Source organism: Tinamus guttatus, unplaced genomic scaffold (genome assembly GCF_059628265.1).
Source record: "Tinamus guttatus ecotype Peru unplaced genomic scaffold, ASM5962826v1 Tinamus_guttatus_pri_ptg000655l, whole genome shotgun sequence".
Lineage (NCBI taxonomy): Eukaryota > Metazoa > Chordata > Aves > Tinamiformes > Tinamidae > Tinamus > Tinamus guttatus.
The window spans coordinates 320,908-337,448 of NW_028289189.1; the positions used below are offsets into that span (position 1 = coordinate 320,908).

Sequence of the window (16,541 nt, forward strand, 5' to 3'; positions counted from 1 at the left end):
CATGGCAGAAATGCACAGGCATCCTCATGTGAAAGGGGCAGTGCAGAAAGGGCCGCTCCTGGGGATCGCCAGGGGCTGTTTCGGGTCAGGATTTTCTGTGCTCTTTATGAAGCTAAACTTAGAAATGGGGGAGAGGGGAAGCAGGAGGGAGGACTGTGCTCAGCTGCACCCGCTCCCGTGAGCAGGTTAGGGCAGCCCCGCTCCGGCGCCTGGGAGCAGCGGATTCGCCCGGCTAACGGAGCTGTCAGGAACCGATGGCTTTAAGAAGATTATTTTCAAGCTAAACTGAAACCCAAAACCTGACTCTTGGCCAGCTAGAATAGTTGTTAGACAATTACCCACTGTGTCCTCCAGAGCCCTGCCAGACCTTTCTGAATAAGGAGGGAACGGCGTAATTCAATTTTGCAGGCAGCTTTCAGCTCTTTGTAAGCTAAAATTTAGAGGATCCTAATTACTGTAGCTGTGCGTGAGTGACAAGCTTTTCGTGTTTCCTTAGGGAGTTTTCATTAATCTCCATAGCAGGGAGTGTTCTCCCTTGCTTTTTTTTTTGTGCATAGACCCCTAAATCCTACTCCAACTCCTTGTGACCCAAAGTTCCCACTCTGCATCATTAGGAGCTGCTCTGTGGACCCCCTGCAGCCCCCAGTCGATGGTTGTGTGAGGTTTTCTAGACAGTCGGACGGGGGTAACGTTGTACTGACTGATCTGGTGTAAAACCTTGAGCGTGTCCATGCAGGTCTCTTCCGCAGAGCCGAATCCCTCTTTGTCCTTTGTGGGTCTTAGATGAGTAGTTGGAGATTGGAGCCTGTTCCTTTCTTCACCCCTTGCTTGCTGCAAGATCCGTTGCTGCTCTTTTATCCCCTCCGAGGCTGTCTCCTATGCCGAGAACCGCCACATTATGCAGGGAAGCCGAGCACAAAGTCCCCAGGGATAATCCCTGCAGGGGACACGGTCACAAGAGCAGAAGGAGCAACCTCCCCATTGCTCTTCTCATCTCCTTGGGGCTCTCCTGCTGCTGCGAGTGACACTGCTGCTCTTTCAGCCCAAGGCCCCTTTTGGGCTTGGGGAAGCACTGATGACAAGGGGATTTTTGAATGTCACCAGGCTGAGGAATGTCTCTTTGCAGCTGTGGCCCAATATACACCTTGAATTTTGCAATCCAGCTTTATTTTTCAGTTCCAATTTTCACCTAATACGTCACCCACCCCGTGCTCCCCTCTTGAACCGTTTAGTTGCAAAGAAGTAGCTTTGATGTGGTTTCAGTCTTCCTCTTGAAATGAATTGTGCCAGACCTCTGACTTGGGCCAGATTTTAGAACATGCCACCGAGAACATCCCTGCAGCTTCTAGGAACCTGCGATTGCTGATACCCTGCGCCTGCCCCCGGCAGGGCTCCTCGTCCCGTGGTGCGATGAGAAGCTCTCGCTGTTTTGCTGCTCAGCAGGTTCTGGGGATAAACAAGCTGAAAACCCAGTGGTGGCCTCAGCTCCCATCTACACCGGAAAGCGAAACTAGGGTGTGAATTTACAGCATGCAAATGCCTCTCTGCAGCACCTCCTGCGAGCGAGCTCGGTGCCGCTGGAAAGCAGCGCCGGGCGATGCAGTTTTCATTGCTCCCACGCCGGGCAGCGGGGGAGTCCCCGCGAGGCAGCACACGGAGCGCCTCGCGTCCGGGAAGCGCCCCCGAAACTCCGGAATGCACCCAGGGAGCAAAGCCTGTGAGAAGCCCTGGGAAAAGGTGGCCTCGAGGCGGCAGCTCGAGGGCGAGGAGGGAAGGGAGCAGCGGGGAGTCAGCACCTGGGCTCGGAAGCCGGAGCTGCAGTGACACTGATGGATCCCGGAGCCTCCGTGACGCTGACGGATCCCGGAGCCTCCACGCGGTGCCGGCCTCAGGCAAATTCCCAGTCCCTGTGATGGGCTTGGGGTTTGGAGGGGAGGCTACTGATTCCTCTGGCTAATCCGCTGCAAATCAGAGCGTGTCTCAGCATGGCCATTTGCAGGAAGAATCCTAAGCCTTTTAGCATCCCTTGTCCTGACACCAGTGGGAATTTGCCAGTGACATCAAGGACATAAAACCCGGTCACCAGCCCATCTGTGCCTCCCGTCCCTGCCCTCCCCGATCGTGGGGCTCATGCAGCAATGCTGGAGCTCGCAGCAGCGCCTAGACAGGCCCAAAGCTCCTGACGGAACCGTGTTCGACCTCTGCCGAGCGATCCGGTTCGGAAAAGCACCTGATGCCGACGGTTTCCTTGGGAAGCAGCTATCCCGGGGCCGGAGCAGCCCCCGCTGGCACCGCTCGCTCCTCACCTGCGTCCTCCCTGCTCCCATCTCCAGTAGTTTGATCCCAGGCAGAGCATCTCCATCCTCCTGCATCCCCACAGTGCTTCCCTCTGGGAGCTGGTGCCGCCGGGCAGCGGGCACAGAGCCGCTCTTCTGATTTCCCATAAATAAAGGGATGACTGAGGAGCCTGGAGGCTGCACAGGTACCGCTCCATGGGGGACAAGGTGCGTGACGTGGCCTCCCCTCACCCAGCGCACAGGGAGAGGCAGGAGTTTCCCTCCTGGGACAGGACAGCAGGTTTCTCCTGGCTACACTTTTCACCCAGGTGCTGGAAACAGCCCTTCAAAATGCAGCTGCGGCCTCGTTTTGGAACAGACCGCTCACGTCCTCAGCACTTCCCTGTTGTCCTTGCTCTGCAGCGAGCCGTCCCATGTGCACACGCGTGTGCAGCGCACGCGGGGCAGGCGTGCAAGCAGGAACATGACCACAAGCACAAGCACAAGCATGAGCGCGCGCACGGCCCCGTGCTGCAGCCAGGTTGCTCCAAAGCCCAAGCTCACACACAAGCGAGCACCTGGGCTGCAGATTTCTCCAGTCCTGCTCCCGCCAGGCAGCAGCCCTGGGCTGGAGAACCTCCTTCCTTAGGGAGCCGATGGGATAGAGCCCCTTGTTGCTAATACTGGCATTAGGGCAGCAGACCCAGGTCCGGTGCTCAGCAGTCACTGGGCATCTCCTGGAAGGCTCCGCGGCCTCGCCGGGCTCCGTGGAGCAAAGTGGGGAAGAAGCAGAGGCCCGGGGAGGGAAAATGCCTTCCTGTGGTTTCGCTTTCCCTCTCGTTGCTCCTCGGTTGTGAGACTTGGGCCCTTGCCCCAAGCCGAGGCTCCCGGGAGCAGCTGCAAGGGCCGGGGCCGCGGTGGCGAGGAGGGCCCGCGGTAGCGCGCGGATCTGCTCGCCGTGACCTATTTGGCAAGCGCCGCTCTCTCGAGGAGAGCGTTTGGCAGGAGCTGCTGGAACGCTGCTCCCGAGGTCTTTGGGAGGCTGAGGGAGATGCCGAGGTCACATCAGTCACGTCAGCCCCGCAGGTGAGTGGCTCTGCTCCGGTCACTGCCTTCGGCTGAGCCAGCTCAGCCTCTCCCCTTCTTTTATTTATTTATTTTTCCTTTAATATTGCAGTCAAGATTTATATCCCAGCTCAGATTTCCCCCTTCCACCCCGCACTAATTCCCTACTTGCCCAGCACTCCCTTCTTGACACCGCGGATTCAGAACGTGTCTTTTCATGCGGTTTCTCCCGGCCCTTCCGTGGCCTCGTGCACCTAGTGCAAAGCGCTGGAGAGGTGAATTGATAGGGGGGGTATTTGGGGCTTTGCATTTCTGCCGAGGCGTGAGACATCTTGTCCCTGTGACTTTGTGAACAGGCTGAGTGCTTCCCATAGCCCCCAGACACCGCTCCGCCCTCCCTCCCCAGGCAGATGTGGAAAGTCGGAAAGATTTTCCTGCTCCCTCTGAGATCGTAAATCAAGAAGGCTTAATGTCCTACATGGAGGAGGCTGCGATGAGAAAATACAGATCCCCCTTCTCCCCCCGCTAATTTCCACCACTCCCTTCCTCCTGTCTTTCATATTCTCGGCACATCTGGTGCGGGTTAGGCTGCCAGCTGTTGCATTGTGCAGAGTGATTAAACCATGTGGGAGGAACAGGGAAAGATTTTTATCTGGGCACTCATGAGTCTGCATTACAAGCACTTTTCTCTTTAATTCTCCCCAAGAAGAGGTCATCAGTGGCACGTGAAAAGGACTTTTTACCTGGGTCTCTCTTTTGTCTGCTTCTCAGTAAGAAATAAAAGGCGTTGCTATTAATTAACAGGTGTTATAATTTAGGTTGTGGCCATTGCAGTGGAACTCTATCTATAATAGTGATTTGGTTGAAGTAATATCTTGGAAGAAGTGACCTCTGAGCACAGTTTGGCTTTAGAGTGACTTGGAGGTGAAGGTTTCACAGCCTCATGTGGATGCCCTGAGGGATCTGGGGTTTGGTTTGTTCCATTCTCCTTCTGCTGAACTCCGACACTTCTGCATCTCATCCCAAGCTCCCGGATTTCCTTGCATCTGGCCAGTCTCTTCATTCCCTTTGCCTCTGTCTCCTGCAGGCTTACATGGGGCTTGGAAAGCATCTGTCACTGCGTGGTCACATTGCTCTAATAATATCACTGTGCCAAACGTTTGCTGCAGCAGATTCCTGGGAAGATCCTTGGCCCTGCCAGAGCTCAGGTTGGAAGTGGAGGATGCGTTAGGGAACACCCAGAAGCTCCTATTGCAGCCAAGCAAAGACAAGTTGTCCGCAGGTGGCACGACCTTGCAGGGAGCCTCCACCTGAGGGATGCAGCTGGGATGTGTGTTTGAATCACACTCAAGCTCAGGTGTTTTGGGGATTGAAGAAGCCCCTGCAAGCGATGCAGAGAAGCTGGGCTCTGTGTCCCCGTGCTGCAGGTGCCTGCTTGGTTTCCCAGGGGAATTTGGGCTGTATGGCAGCTGTAGGAGGATAAACCCTGGTGCCAGGGAGTGAGTGGTGCAGTGGGAATGTTGCCTTTCTTCCTGATCTTGAGTAATGTGACCCGACCATCACTTTGTGGCAATTACTTTTAAGGGGAAATTGGTAAAAAGAGCCCCTGCTGTGACCACATCTGGCCTGAGCCGCCTGTCTGTTTGCCCTTTGCTAGGGCTCCAGCAGCCACCATGAGGGGAGCAAAGAGCCCTCGGACGTGGGTAGGTCGGAGGTGAAAGGCAAGAAATCCTCCAGCCATGGCAGCAGCCACAAGGGGAAAAAGACGGGAAGCGGGAAAAGCTCGACCGGCTTCAGCTCGGCCTCATCCAGCGGGACGTTCCAGCCTGCAGGTAAGGGGCGAGCAGGAAAGAGGAGGGGAGAAGGGGCTTGGCTCTTCCTTGGTGCCTCTGTGTCTCTGAAGGTACCTGCCTGCTCACCAGCTGCTGACTGTTATTTCTTTAATCCCTGGAAGAGAAAGGGAAAAGTCTCCTTGTTAGTAACTCCCTGCACTGCCCTTGCCGGGCTCCCTTCTGCTTGGACCTCGCTGGGCTCTTTTGAGGGCTGTTGCTGGAGCTGCCGGGGTGTTTCGTGAAGATATGGGGTGATTCAGGGCCCTGGGGCAGAGCTGAGCGTGAACCTGCTGGCGGGCACCTCTGGTGCCAACCAAGAGCACCAGGGCCATGGTGGGAGCAGGGGCTGGGATGTGACAAGTCCTGCAGCTCAGGAGCTGGCCCGTGCCAGGGGATCTGCCTTGCGCTGGGTTACTGCCACCATGGCCTTTCCTGCATCTTGTCCCTCTCTGCTTCCCCGCAGGCACCTCCTGCAGCTCCTTGCAGTGTTCCCAGGACTTCGTGACATTCCCCAAGCTCGAGCAGGAGGACGAGAAGTACCGCAAGCCTGTCTCCTCCTCCTCCTCTTCCCACTGCTCCCCGCTGTATGAAGGCCAGAAAGGGGACGTGTTTGAGCAGAAGGTCATCTTCTCCGGCTTCGGCTCCATCATGCGCTTCTCCACGTCGGCCGTGAGCCAGCAGAGAGGCCGCGACGCCTCCCCCGTGGACTACAAGGTCTCCAACCCGGTGAGCGGCCCCTCGGCGGGGAGCAGCGGGGCCAGCAGCAGCCACAAGCGGATGCCCTCGCTCAGCATCGAGGAGGGAGAGGTGCTGAAGGAAAAGAAGCACAAAGGCAGCAAGAAAAACAAGCACGGACCTGGCAGGCCCAAAGGGGGCAAAAGCAAAGAGATTTTGGGGGCCCAGCTGGCTGGGTCCACGTCCACCTCCTCGTCGCCCTTCTCTGGGGGCTCTCTCGTTAGCTCCAGCATTGGCAACTCGTCACGGTCGTTCAGCCACACAGGGAACCTGCCCAGCCTCAGCATGGAGTCCCCACTGCTGGGTTCAGGTAGGCTTCCAGTTCTTCCTATCCCTGCTCCCTCCAGCGTCACATTCGGCCGGTGGCCGAACCTGTGTCTGCACCAAGTCCCTTTAATTCAGTCCTGGGAGCTATAAAAGTCCTGGTCCTTATTTAAAAGCCCTTATTTAAAATCGCTCTTATTTAAAACTGCTTCACGCTGATCAACGCTGGTACAACTGGCCATCCCGGTCCCATCACATCTCCTTAGTGCTGGGGACCTCTCCAAGGGGCTCCCAGCCGGAGCGCCCGTTCCAACGAGGGCAGCCGGGATGGGCGGCAGGAAGGGGTTAAGGCAGCGGGTAGAGGAGGGGCCTGCTGCTTGGCCTGAGGTTTGACACTGTTCTGGCAGCAGGACTTGTCCCGGGTCTATTGCGGCTTGTTTGCAGATGCTCCGTTTTGGGTCACGTTGCGTGTGTCGGGGGCCGCTTTGCTGCGTGCGCCGGGGAGCTGCGGCCCATTTGGCTGCCCAGCCCGAGAGCTGGGAGAGGAGCTGCAAGAACTGACGCAGCTTCAGGCTGGATTTTCGTGCTTGTGGGAGCAACAAAGGGATGTTTGGATGGGGAGGAGGCTGCCAAACCCCAAGGGTCCCATCCTTCTCTAAGGAGAGGATTGGGCACTGCCTCCCGAGTGGAGGGGGAAGCCGATGGGTCCCCTCCTGCTGCAGTTACCTCCTCATCCTTCCTTCCTCCATTGCCCCCTTCCTTCCCCGGTTATCGGTGCGTGGGGGCTCCGGGTCCTCCCCCGCTTCTGCCGCTGGCTCCTGCTCCGGGTGAGTCACTCGGTGCTGCGGTTTCCCCACGGGATCACGTCGGGGTGCGACAAGCAAGCAAGCAGGGACAGCGGGAAGGATTCCAAGGCTGGAAGAGCTTTGGCTGCCTTTTGGCAGGAGGGTTGTGGCTTGTCAACACCCTCGCTGCAGGCCTGGCCGCGAGCTGCAGAAGTGGAGGCTGCGTTTGATCCTGGGCGCTGGGGTCGCCCTCCCAGCCGGCTGCTCGCGGGGCTCCGGGTTTGGACAATTCCAAAATGGATCGGGCCGGCTCTGCTCTGGGGAGCTCTGGAGTGTTCCTGTTGCTACAGGGCAGGGGATCCTTTTGGGACCTGTTGCAGCACAGCCCACACAGGGTGCCCTGGGTGACAGCTCCATCCCGGTACATGCAGCTCAGTGGAGATGGTCCAGTCTGCCCTGATGCCCTTTAATCTACGGATGCCAAAAGCATCTGTAGGGATGTGGAGCTGCTGGAGAGAGTCCAGCGCAGGGCTACAAGGATGATCAGGGGCCTGGAACATCTGCCCTATGAGGAGAGGCTGAGGGAGCTGGGCCTGTTCAGCTGGAGAAGAGAAGACTGAGAGGGGATCTGAGCAGTGTCTAGAAGTACCTCAAGGGAGGCAGTGAGGAGGATGGTGCTGGCCTCTTTTCACTGGTGGCCATCGACAGAACTAGAGGAAACGGCTGGAAACTGAAACACCAAAAGTTTCCCAGGAACTTAAGGAAGTTTTTTTAACAGTGAGGGTGCCAGAGCACTGGAACAGGCTGCCCAGAGAGGTTGTGGAGTCTCCTTCTCTGGAGATCTTCAAACCCGCTTGGACGCAGTCCTGTGCCACGTGCTCTAGGTGACCCTGCGTGTGCAGGGGGTTGGACTAGATGATCCCTAGAGGTCCCTTCCAACCTTCAGCATTCTGTGAAAAGCGGCCGGCTCCAACATGCATCTTCTCCCCTTCCCATGCTGCGTTTTTCCGCAGGGATCTACACCAGCAACAAGGACCCCATTTCGCACGGGGGCGGCGTGCTGCGCGCGGTGTGCAGCACCCCGCTGTCCTCCAGCCTGCTGGCGCACCAGGCCACGGCGTCCCTGCCGCAGCTCACCCGCTCGCCCTTCGCTAGCACCATCCCAGCCTCCTCTTCCTCGGTCTCCACCACGCAGGTGAGAACGTCGCGAGCGGGACGGTCGGGAGGGGGTTGGGAACAGTGGGCAGTGCAGGAGGGGACTGGGTGGCCGGTTGCTGTGTCCTGGGCTGCTCTTGCCCTGCTGCTTGGCTGGATGCTGGTGCCAACCCTGCTGGTGCCAACCCTGCCTTCGCTCTGCAGCGTGGATATCCCGGAGGATGTGGCTCGTGCACCCCGGCTGGGAGGGCAGCTTGGGTGCTGGGGACACACAGTGCCCGGTCCTGTGTCGGGAGCTCTCCAAGGGCTGTTTTACAGGCAGGAGAGGTAGTTTTACAGCCCCAGCAATATGCAACTCCTGCAAACCACTTGGCTCTGGGAGGAGGCTGGGAAAGTTTCAGCTGTCTAGCGACGCTTCCAGTGAGATATTTTTAACATTCTCTCTCCTGAGCAAGCTGGGTTCAAGAGCCAGGAAGGGACGGCGTAACGCAGAGCTGTTTTCCCTCCGGCCATTGCGGAAATCATTTCTCTCTGTCCCCTTCTTTTGCCATGTAGGTGTTCTCGCTGGCAGGTTCAACCTTCAGCCTTCCCTCCTCGCATATCTTTGGAAGCCCCCTCACCTCTGGGCTGTCCATCAACCCGCTATTGAATCAGTCGGAAAGCAGCCGGGCAGGTACGTGAGTGGGAAGGTGCGTGAGCCCAGCCGGGCAAAGGGGGCTCCCTGGAGGAGCCACATTCGGTTCTCCAGCTCCCCTGTTTGCCCCCATCCTGCGGGTGAGGCTGGGGGCTAGGAGAGACGTTTGGCCCTGGCCACAGGGTGCTTGTGGCCACCTTCATGTGCTAGCCTGCAACCCTCTGAAAACCCCTCTGCTGGGGTCAGCTGCGTCCCTGGGCATGTGCTCAAAACGTGCCAGAACATCAGATCTGCCCTACGGAAACTTGTGGTCATTTCACACGCTAAGGCTGTGCAAAGCCAGTGAAAACTACTGTGTTTTTGTTTGTTTTATTTGGCATTAACCATTTATCTGTGAACACTGCTTTAAAAAAAAAAAAAGTAATTATTTTTAGGTTTCTTCGGGCTTTTTTAAACCGGAAATATCTTGCACTCTAAATTTTCATCTTCACTTTCTGTTTTGAGTTACTCTCTGCTCTTCATCTCTGGCTGTGTCATGAGATGCAACAAAATCCAGTCTTTCTGGCTTCCCAGTGTGACCGAGCCAACACTGAGTTACTTAAAACTGCTCATTTTTTCCCATTGAGGCAAATTCATTTTCCTTGGAAAACTGCCTGGTTAATAAGCGGGAGAGTTGAAGCATCATAAGACTTCTTCCAGGTTCCAAAAAAAAAAAAGGAAAAAAAAAGAAAATGAAAATGTGGGGGTTTTTTGTTTTTATAACCTATCTATACCAGTAGCTAGGACCTGGTTCCTCTGGCCTCTAAATTCTTTCCTCCGCTCAGTGCCAAGGGAGGTAACGTTCAGCGGACACCTCTGGGTCATCACGTGGGACCATTGAGTCAGGCGTGATTCAGTCACCTGGAATTAAGGAAAGAACAGGATGATTCAGAGATTTATTCTTCCCTTGCGGCGGTCCCCAAGGGAGGAGATGACCCACTGCCACTTCCCCGTGCTGCCACGTGCCAAGGTGCTGACGGAAGGAATCAAATTGACTTTCAGGAACAGCCTTGTGGTTCAGGCACAACGCGGGACTCAGCGGTCGTGTTCCAGCCCTGCGGCTAATGCTGGATGTCTTGCAGGCAAAACACAGAGCGCTCTCCAAAGCCTCATCCTTAGTTTCCGTTTCCATCTTGTTTGATGGGGATATTGCAGGCTCCAGGACGTGTTTCTTCCACATCCAGGCAGCTTTCAGAACGGCCCCTGTTGTTCATCACCTTTTAGGGCTTCACCATCTCCTCCTGCTGGAGCTAGTAACCCAGAGGGTGTTAAGCCAAATTTACTTTCCTTTTTCCAGGATTAATTAACCCTCATTAAACCTCCTGTATGGCCATTTGCACTTAGAAGTGTGGTGTTTGTCTTAATCCCAAATTGCTAAAAGGGACGCTGTGATGTTTTAGGTAATCCTGCTGTATCTTTAGTTCAGATTTGCTTTTATGAGAGTGTCTGTGCAAATGGGTTGTGTGTAGAAATAGCTTTCGTTGCAATAATAGAGTTCTTCGCAGTTTTAGCGTAGGAAAAGGTGTTATCCTGTCTTTCAGATGGGTGAAATGAGAAACGTATTGCTGATGTAGGTTGATACCAGGGTGCCTTTGGCAGTGCAAAAAGTCGGATTTTTATCTTCCCACTCCTTCAGCTGTCTAGTTCTTCCTCCCACCACTGTCCTGAATCCTGTCTCACTCTGATGACAGACCAAATATATTTATCTTCTGTAGTCATCCTCCAGCCTCCCCTTCATACCTGAAGTCTTGCAAAGTTCTGTCTCCATGACATGGCTCAGTCGTCTCCTGGTCTTCCTGACGTATGGATCCCTTTCCAAGGGGTTAGGTGGTTCTTGGCTGAAAGCACTACTGAGAAGCACTGCTCTGGTCTGACTGTCGTCAGCCTTCTGGTAACCAATCCTTGGAGAAATCGGGAAAGCTTCGTGCCTTGTGACGTCCCCCAGATCAGACCTGCTGGCCTTGTCCCCGCATGGTGCACCGGGAGGCTGCTGTTGCCTGGGAACTGCTGCCCACAACAATGTGGTCACCTCCTGAGCCCGGTGGCTTCTCTCCAGAAGAGCGAACCGGCTCTAATTGAGGGCCAGGAATTCACTCCCATGGGGATCAAGGGGTGAGGATCCCACTCAGAGCTGTCTCTAAGGGCTGTCGATCGGCAGCTGCATCTACTTGTTCTCAGCAGCAGAAAATACTGCCAATAACTAATGCCCTGCTCGGGGCATTGCGCTGTAAATCACAGTGCCTCGCAGTGTTCCCTGCAGGAGACTTCCTGGATTCTTGCACATAAGAAATGTCTCTTATTGTGTGAAGAAGAGGAGGGGCGAGCCAGCCAGCTGGTGCAGGCTGTATCGCAACATCTGACACGTCCCAGGGCGAGGGGGACGTGTGTTTACGGGCTGGAGGACCCCGGCGATGGAGAGCAAATGGCAGAGAAATTCCCTGTGATTTCTGTGCGGCGGGGAGATGTCCCCCACGTGCACGCTGGCTCCAGCACTAGCATGGCCGGGGTTCCTGGGCCAGAAGTGTCATGGAATGCTGACTGATAGTTCCTGGATTTAAGCACTTTGGAAAGCAGCTTTGGAAACTTTGGAGGACTCGGGTTTAGGGAAAGGATCCTGGAGGCCCAGGCTTGCAGCGGCACCCAGGGGAGCTGCGCGGGGCTTTGCACAAGCCCGAGCCGTCCTTGCAGGCTCAGCAGGGAAAGGGACCTTCCCCTTGCTCCACGGCTGGAGGAGAAGTTTCCCTCTGCCTGTTTCCCAGAAGTTTCCCTGCTGCCGGCAAGGAGACCCAGGCAGTGTGACCATCATCTCCTGCAGACAGAGCCCGGCTCACATTGTGTGGTGCCTTGGGCTTGCATCTCGCACAGCTTTAGTGATGCTCCCAGCTGGATAGTGCCTGCCTGCTCTAGCTCGTGCCGTAGGAAAGGGGCTGCGCTGCCCGGCAGTGACCTTCCCGGTGTGACCCCGTCCCGGCGTGACACGCAGTGACACGCAACGACACGCAGCCCCTCCTCCGTCGCCTCCCACGCGGCGCAGAGGCGCATGCGGGGACAGCGCTGTTATGCAATGACGGTGCCCTGAGCTGCTCGGTGCTCCCATCTAGCGGGGACCGCGGCGCTGGCCGTCCTCCGGCGCAGGTGACAACAGCCAGCGGCACCTGCGATGGCTGGAGGAGCCTGAACTGTCCTCTCTGTCCTTCCCCACCCAGAGCCTGACCTGGAAGACTGCGGGTTTGGCTGCCGAGGGACGTCGCCCCAGGAGAGCCTCTCTTCCATGTGAGTGTCCTCCAGGAGTCCTCCCTCGCCGCGGGGCACGGCAGTGTCACAGCAGCTGCGCGGGCACCGCCGAGCCCCGGGAAGCCGTGGGATGACACAGCAAGTACAGGGAGAGAGAGCCTGGGAGAAGCGGAGGCAGCTCCTTCCCTTCTCCTTGAGACAGGGGGAAAGGTGGGATGGGAGGAGGCAGATGGGAGCCTTCCCACGGAAGCTGAGGAGCTACCGGGAGCGCAGGAGGAGGAGGGCAGGGGACGTGCAGGGAGAAGGGGGCAGAGGAATGCAGGGGGTCTCGCCTGGTGCCTCTAAATGCCCCTTCCTCTCGCCAGGTCCCCCATCAGCAGCCTGCCAACCCTCTTTGACCAGACGGTGTCCTGCAGCAGCAGCGGGCAGCTGGAGAATGTCCCCCAGGCCACCCCCAACATCGAGCAGCTCCTGGAGAAGCAGGGCAACGGGGAAGCCGGCGTGAACAGTGAGTCCCTCGGGCAGGGGCTGCCGGGGGGAGCTCGTTGTGCACGTTCATACTGATGCCAGCTGGGATTTTGCCCACGAGTGAAGGAGCTGGGTTGGGGACAAAGCACAAACTTGTGCCAGGGGAAATAGTTGGCAGCAGGACTGTGACTGGACCAGGCTGCTCCGTGCTCTGCTCTAATGGTAGTACCCCCCTCCGTGCCCCGCTTCTCTTCCCTCCATCTCCCTGTTCTCTCCCCTCGATCCCGTACCCCTTCTCCCTTTCCGTTCCCTGCAGTTGTAGAAATGCTCAAAGCCCTGCACTCGCTGCAGAAGGAGAACCAGCGGCTCCAGGAGCAGATCATGACGCTGACAGCCAAGAAGGAGCGTTTGCAGCTCCTCAACGTCCAGCTCTCCGTCCCTTTCCCGGTGGTGACCACCAGCAATGGCCCCAGCAGCCAGACCCAGTACATCCTGCCTCCCAACGGTGAGGGGGTCAGTGGGATGAGTCTCCACATGCCCTTTTGTACCGGATTCCCTCAGGGCTGCTGGGAGGGAGGCACAAGGGGAGGGTCTGCCCAGCCATTTATCTTGCTGTAGCTGCACGAGAAGGAGCTCTTGGCGGTCCATGCTGTCCCTTGAGATTGTTGTGCCAGTGCTGGGCTCCCCCCTGACTCCATCTTCTCTTCTTTCCTCTTTGCAGTCTGCAACAACGATTCCCTGAGCATCAGCAAGAGCCCCCCGTGCAAGAACAGCTTTGGGATTGAGAACTCGCTCTCCACCTCCTCTGAGGTACATGGTCACCATAAGCCCCAGCCAGCTGGGGAACGGGCTTGGGGAGGGAACAGGGACACATAATCTGTGACTTCATCTGCAGCAGATAAACCTGTATAGTTTAGGCCCAGAAATGAGGCTTCTTTCTCTGGAATGCCCATTCTTCTGTGCTGAGGGTCCAAGTAGAGTAACTGGGGCTGGGAGCAAGAGGTGAGAAAGCTCGTAGTCTCTTCTGGCTGCATCCCTAGGGATCCCTAGAGCTGCAGGACCTCTCCGAGCACACAGCTGCACTTACCCTCCCAGCCTCCTCTCCCACCTCCTCCAGCTCCTGCCCCTGCAGCAACCCTGGAGCTGATCTGATGTTTCACAAGCTGCCCCAGTCCGACCCTCTTGTGTCCATTTCTCCCCCAGGACCCTCATTCAGGTTGCCCCAGCAGGAGCAGCTCTTCCCTGTCCTTCCACAGCACTCCTCCGCCCCTACCCATGCTGCAGCAGAGCCCTGCCTCGCTCCCCCTGCCCGCGGTGCAGCAGGTGAATGGCCTGGCCAGGGTGGCAGGCAGCGGGCTGGGGGGAGGCACCGCTGGCAGCCACAGCCTCTCCACGGTGCCCATGGTGGACGGCCTGATGGGGACCCTGGCAGGAGGCCAGCAGATGCCCATCAACGGGATCCTGGGGAATCTGAACGGCGCTCAGGCCGCCCAGGCTCCGAGCGCGCTGACGCAGGCGAGCGGGCCGCCGACCTTGCAGCTCTCCACCAGCCTGAGCAGGTGAGGATGAGGAAGGGGAGCTCGTGGGGACAGCCCTGCCCTCTCCAGCAGAGGCTTAGCACTGTGAGGGAGGGAGGCCCTGTGTGTGCAGGGCACGGCGGGCTGCACTCACGCTCGCTGCCCTCCGTCCTTTGCAGCGTGCCCAGCCTGAGTCCCCTGACGGAGCAGCAGCGGCACATCCTGCACCAACACGAGCAGCAGCTCCAGCAGCTCCAGCAGCTCCTGACTTCCCAGCCACTTAATCCAGTAAGTGCGCCTGCTGGCGCCGCTTATCCGCTGAGCTGTGTAATGGGAAAGCTTTGGAGCAGAACTCGGGGCTCCCTCTTTGATGCAAATCCCCTGCCCACAGGGCTGCCTTTTCCTTGGCTTGGGACAGCTGTGGGTTGAACGGGGAGAGCTCTAGGCAGGAAGGTGGGGCACGTCTTGGAGGGGAGTGATGGGGCTTCGAACTTTTTCTTACAAAGAAGGTAATTTAATCTGGGTTTCCCACATCCTCAGGGTGTGAGAACATAGTAACGCAAAGTCCCCACGTGAAATCAGGAGTGTTGCTACTCCTGCAGCTGTGTCTGCACGCAAGTCGGGTCTGTTCCTGCTGCCGTGACCACGCTACTGTCTGCCTTGCAGATGCGCTGAGGCCCAGGGGAGAGGAGGACCCTATGGAAGAGGAGATAAGCACTAAATTGGCTTAGTTCTGAGGCAGCCAAGCCGTGTCTGGGCACATTGACACGGAGATCTTCCAGGGAGACTTGTAGCGTGTAGGTGGCTGTGGACGTTGGGGTCAGAGCAAGGACTTAGGCAGCTGTTGTGAGGATCTGGGCTCCATGCCTTCCCCCTCCTGATAAAATAGCAGCCCGGTCCCAGCTTCTTGTGCGAACGGCTGCATGGAGAGCCGGCGAACAAGCTCCGAGCGCATCAGGAATCCGATCGCTCCCGCTGCAGAAACCTCCGCGTGTCCCTGCCCTGCCGCGGAGCTGCACGGGAGCAGCGCTAACAGTTCCCGTCAATGAAGCTATGCTAATTTATCTCCCATGAACTTGGCCCATTGCTTTGGTTGTGTTTCTGGGTCAAGCTATTTATAACCAGAGAAAAGCAAATTTCAAAGGGCTTCTCTTTACAGCAGCTGATGTCACTGTGTCATCAGCTGCCTCCCTATGGGTATGGAAACAATGTCAGCTCTCCGCCTGCTGCATTGGTCGATGGTTGCTATAGCGATTCCCGAGATTTGGTTGGATTTGAGCATGTCCCTCCGGGCGCAGGTGAGCTGCAGCCCTCGCTCTCCCCAGAGCTGGACTCTCCTATCCTGATCCGGGGAGAACGGGTGGAGTGAGCTGAGGAAATGAGCAGCCAATATAGAAATTCAGGGAGGTGAATTCCACGGATTGCTGGAGTTTTAACATCCGTGAATCGATTGATTGGAAAGAGCTGAGTAGCTGCAGGGGTCCTGGTCCGGGTGAGCCGAGTCCACGCTGCAGGACACGGTGCTGGGGAGGTCGGGAGCACGGGGCAGGCTCCCCTCTGTACCCATGCGACGTGGTCACGGGGCCTTTGGGCTGTCCCCAGCAGCATTGGGATGCCCAGCAGGGATGGAGCGTGCTGATGTGGTCCCGACTTCTGGCCCAGCTCCTCCCCACCTGGAGCAGACGTTCTGGAGCAGCCCCGTATTCCCCGAGCCCTTTTGCTCCCACCCATACAAGCTCTCCTCTCCCTCCCCGCAGGAGCAGCAGGCCCTGGTGTTCCAGATGATGCAGCAGATCCAGCAGAAGAGGGAGCTGCAGCGGCTGCAGCTGACGGGCTCGTCGCAGCTCTCCATGAGCAGCCTCCTGGCAGCCACGTCGGCCCCGCTCCTGCACTCCAGCCCCAGCGCCCCGCTCACCTCGGCCCCCCAGGCGCCCCCCAGCAGCAGCTCCCTCCTGGCCTCGCTGTCCCCGCAGCAGCTCAACGCGGGCAGTGCCCTGCTGGCCCCGCAGGCCACGCCGCCGCTCAGCGCTCCCGGGAGCGGCCTCCTGGCCCCGGGCACCGGCATCGCCCCCGTCCTCGCGGCACAGACTAACCCGTTCCTCAACCTGCAGGCCGAGGGCAACGCCGCCAAGGGAACGGTGCGTATGCTGCTCGCGCTGCCCTGAGCCGCCGCGCCGGGCCGCGAGGCGCCTGCGGACGCTCTGTGCTGTAGCTAACGCGGGGGATCGCGGGGGCCGCTCGCGCAACGGCCAGGGCACGTCGCTGGCTTTGCTGCACCCCTGGCTAGGCAGTGCCGTGGCCCCGTCCTACCTCCAGCAACCGTAGGCTCCAGGCAGGGTTGTGGGCTCGGAGGCTCTCCGGGGCGCCCTGGCCCACGTGCGTGCGCAGAGGCGAGGCGGAGACGGGCCCTGGGTTCGTCTCCGTCACCGCGGACTCCGGCGGGACGGCGCTCCCCTTGCGGAGCTGGCCCTGCTGGGGGCTCGTGCTGGAACGCGAAGGTGACTGCATGCTGAACGCTGGGTTAGGAAGGAGCCTGG

The 16,541-nt window shown here is 58.0% G+C and overlaps 1 protein-coding gene across 1 annotated transcript in view; it reads left to right on the forward strand.

The window, feature by feature from the left end:
- MLLT6 (MLLT6, PHD finger containing) overlaps positions 1–16,541 on the forward strand; it is a 38,594-nt gene that overhangs the window by 21,486 nt on the left and 567 nt on the right. Inside the window, exons 9-19 of the mRNA XM_088536279.1 lie at positions 4,999–5,173; positions 5,637–6,218; positions 7,971–8,152; positions 8,668–8,785; positions 11,992–12,058; positions 12,385–12,527; positions 12,804–12,992; positions 13,209–13,297; positions 13,691–14,046; positions 14,184–14,292; positions 15,762–16,142. Coding sequence (XP_088392405.1) covers positions 4,999–5,173; positions 5,637–6,218; positions 7,971–8,152; positions 8,668–8,785; positions 11,992–12,058; positions 12,385–12,527; positions 12,804–12,992; positions 13,209–13,297; positions 13,691–14,046; positions 14,184–14,292; positions 15,762–16,142 — 2,391 coding nt within the window. The remainder of the gene's footprint in view (positions 1–4,998; positions 5,174–5,636; positions 6,219–7,970; positions 8,153–8,667; positions 8,786–11,991; positions 12,059–12,384; positions 12,528–12,803; positions 12,993–13,208; positions 13,298–13,690; positions 14,047–14,183; positions 14,293–15,761; positions 16,143–16,541) is intronic.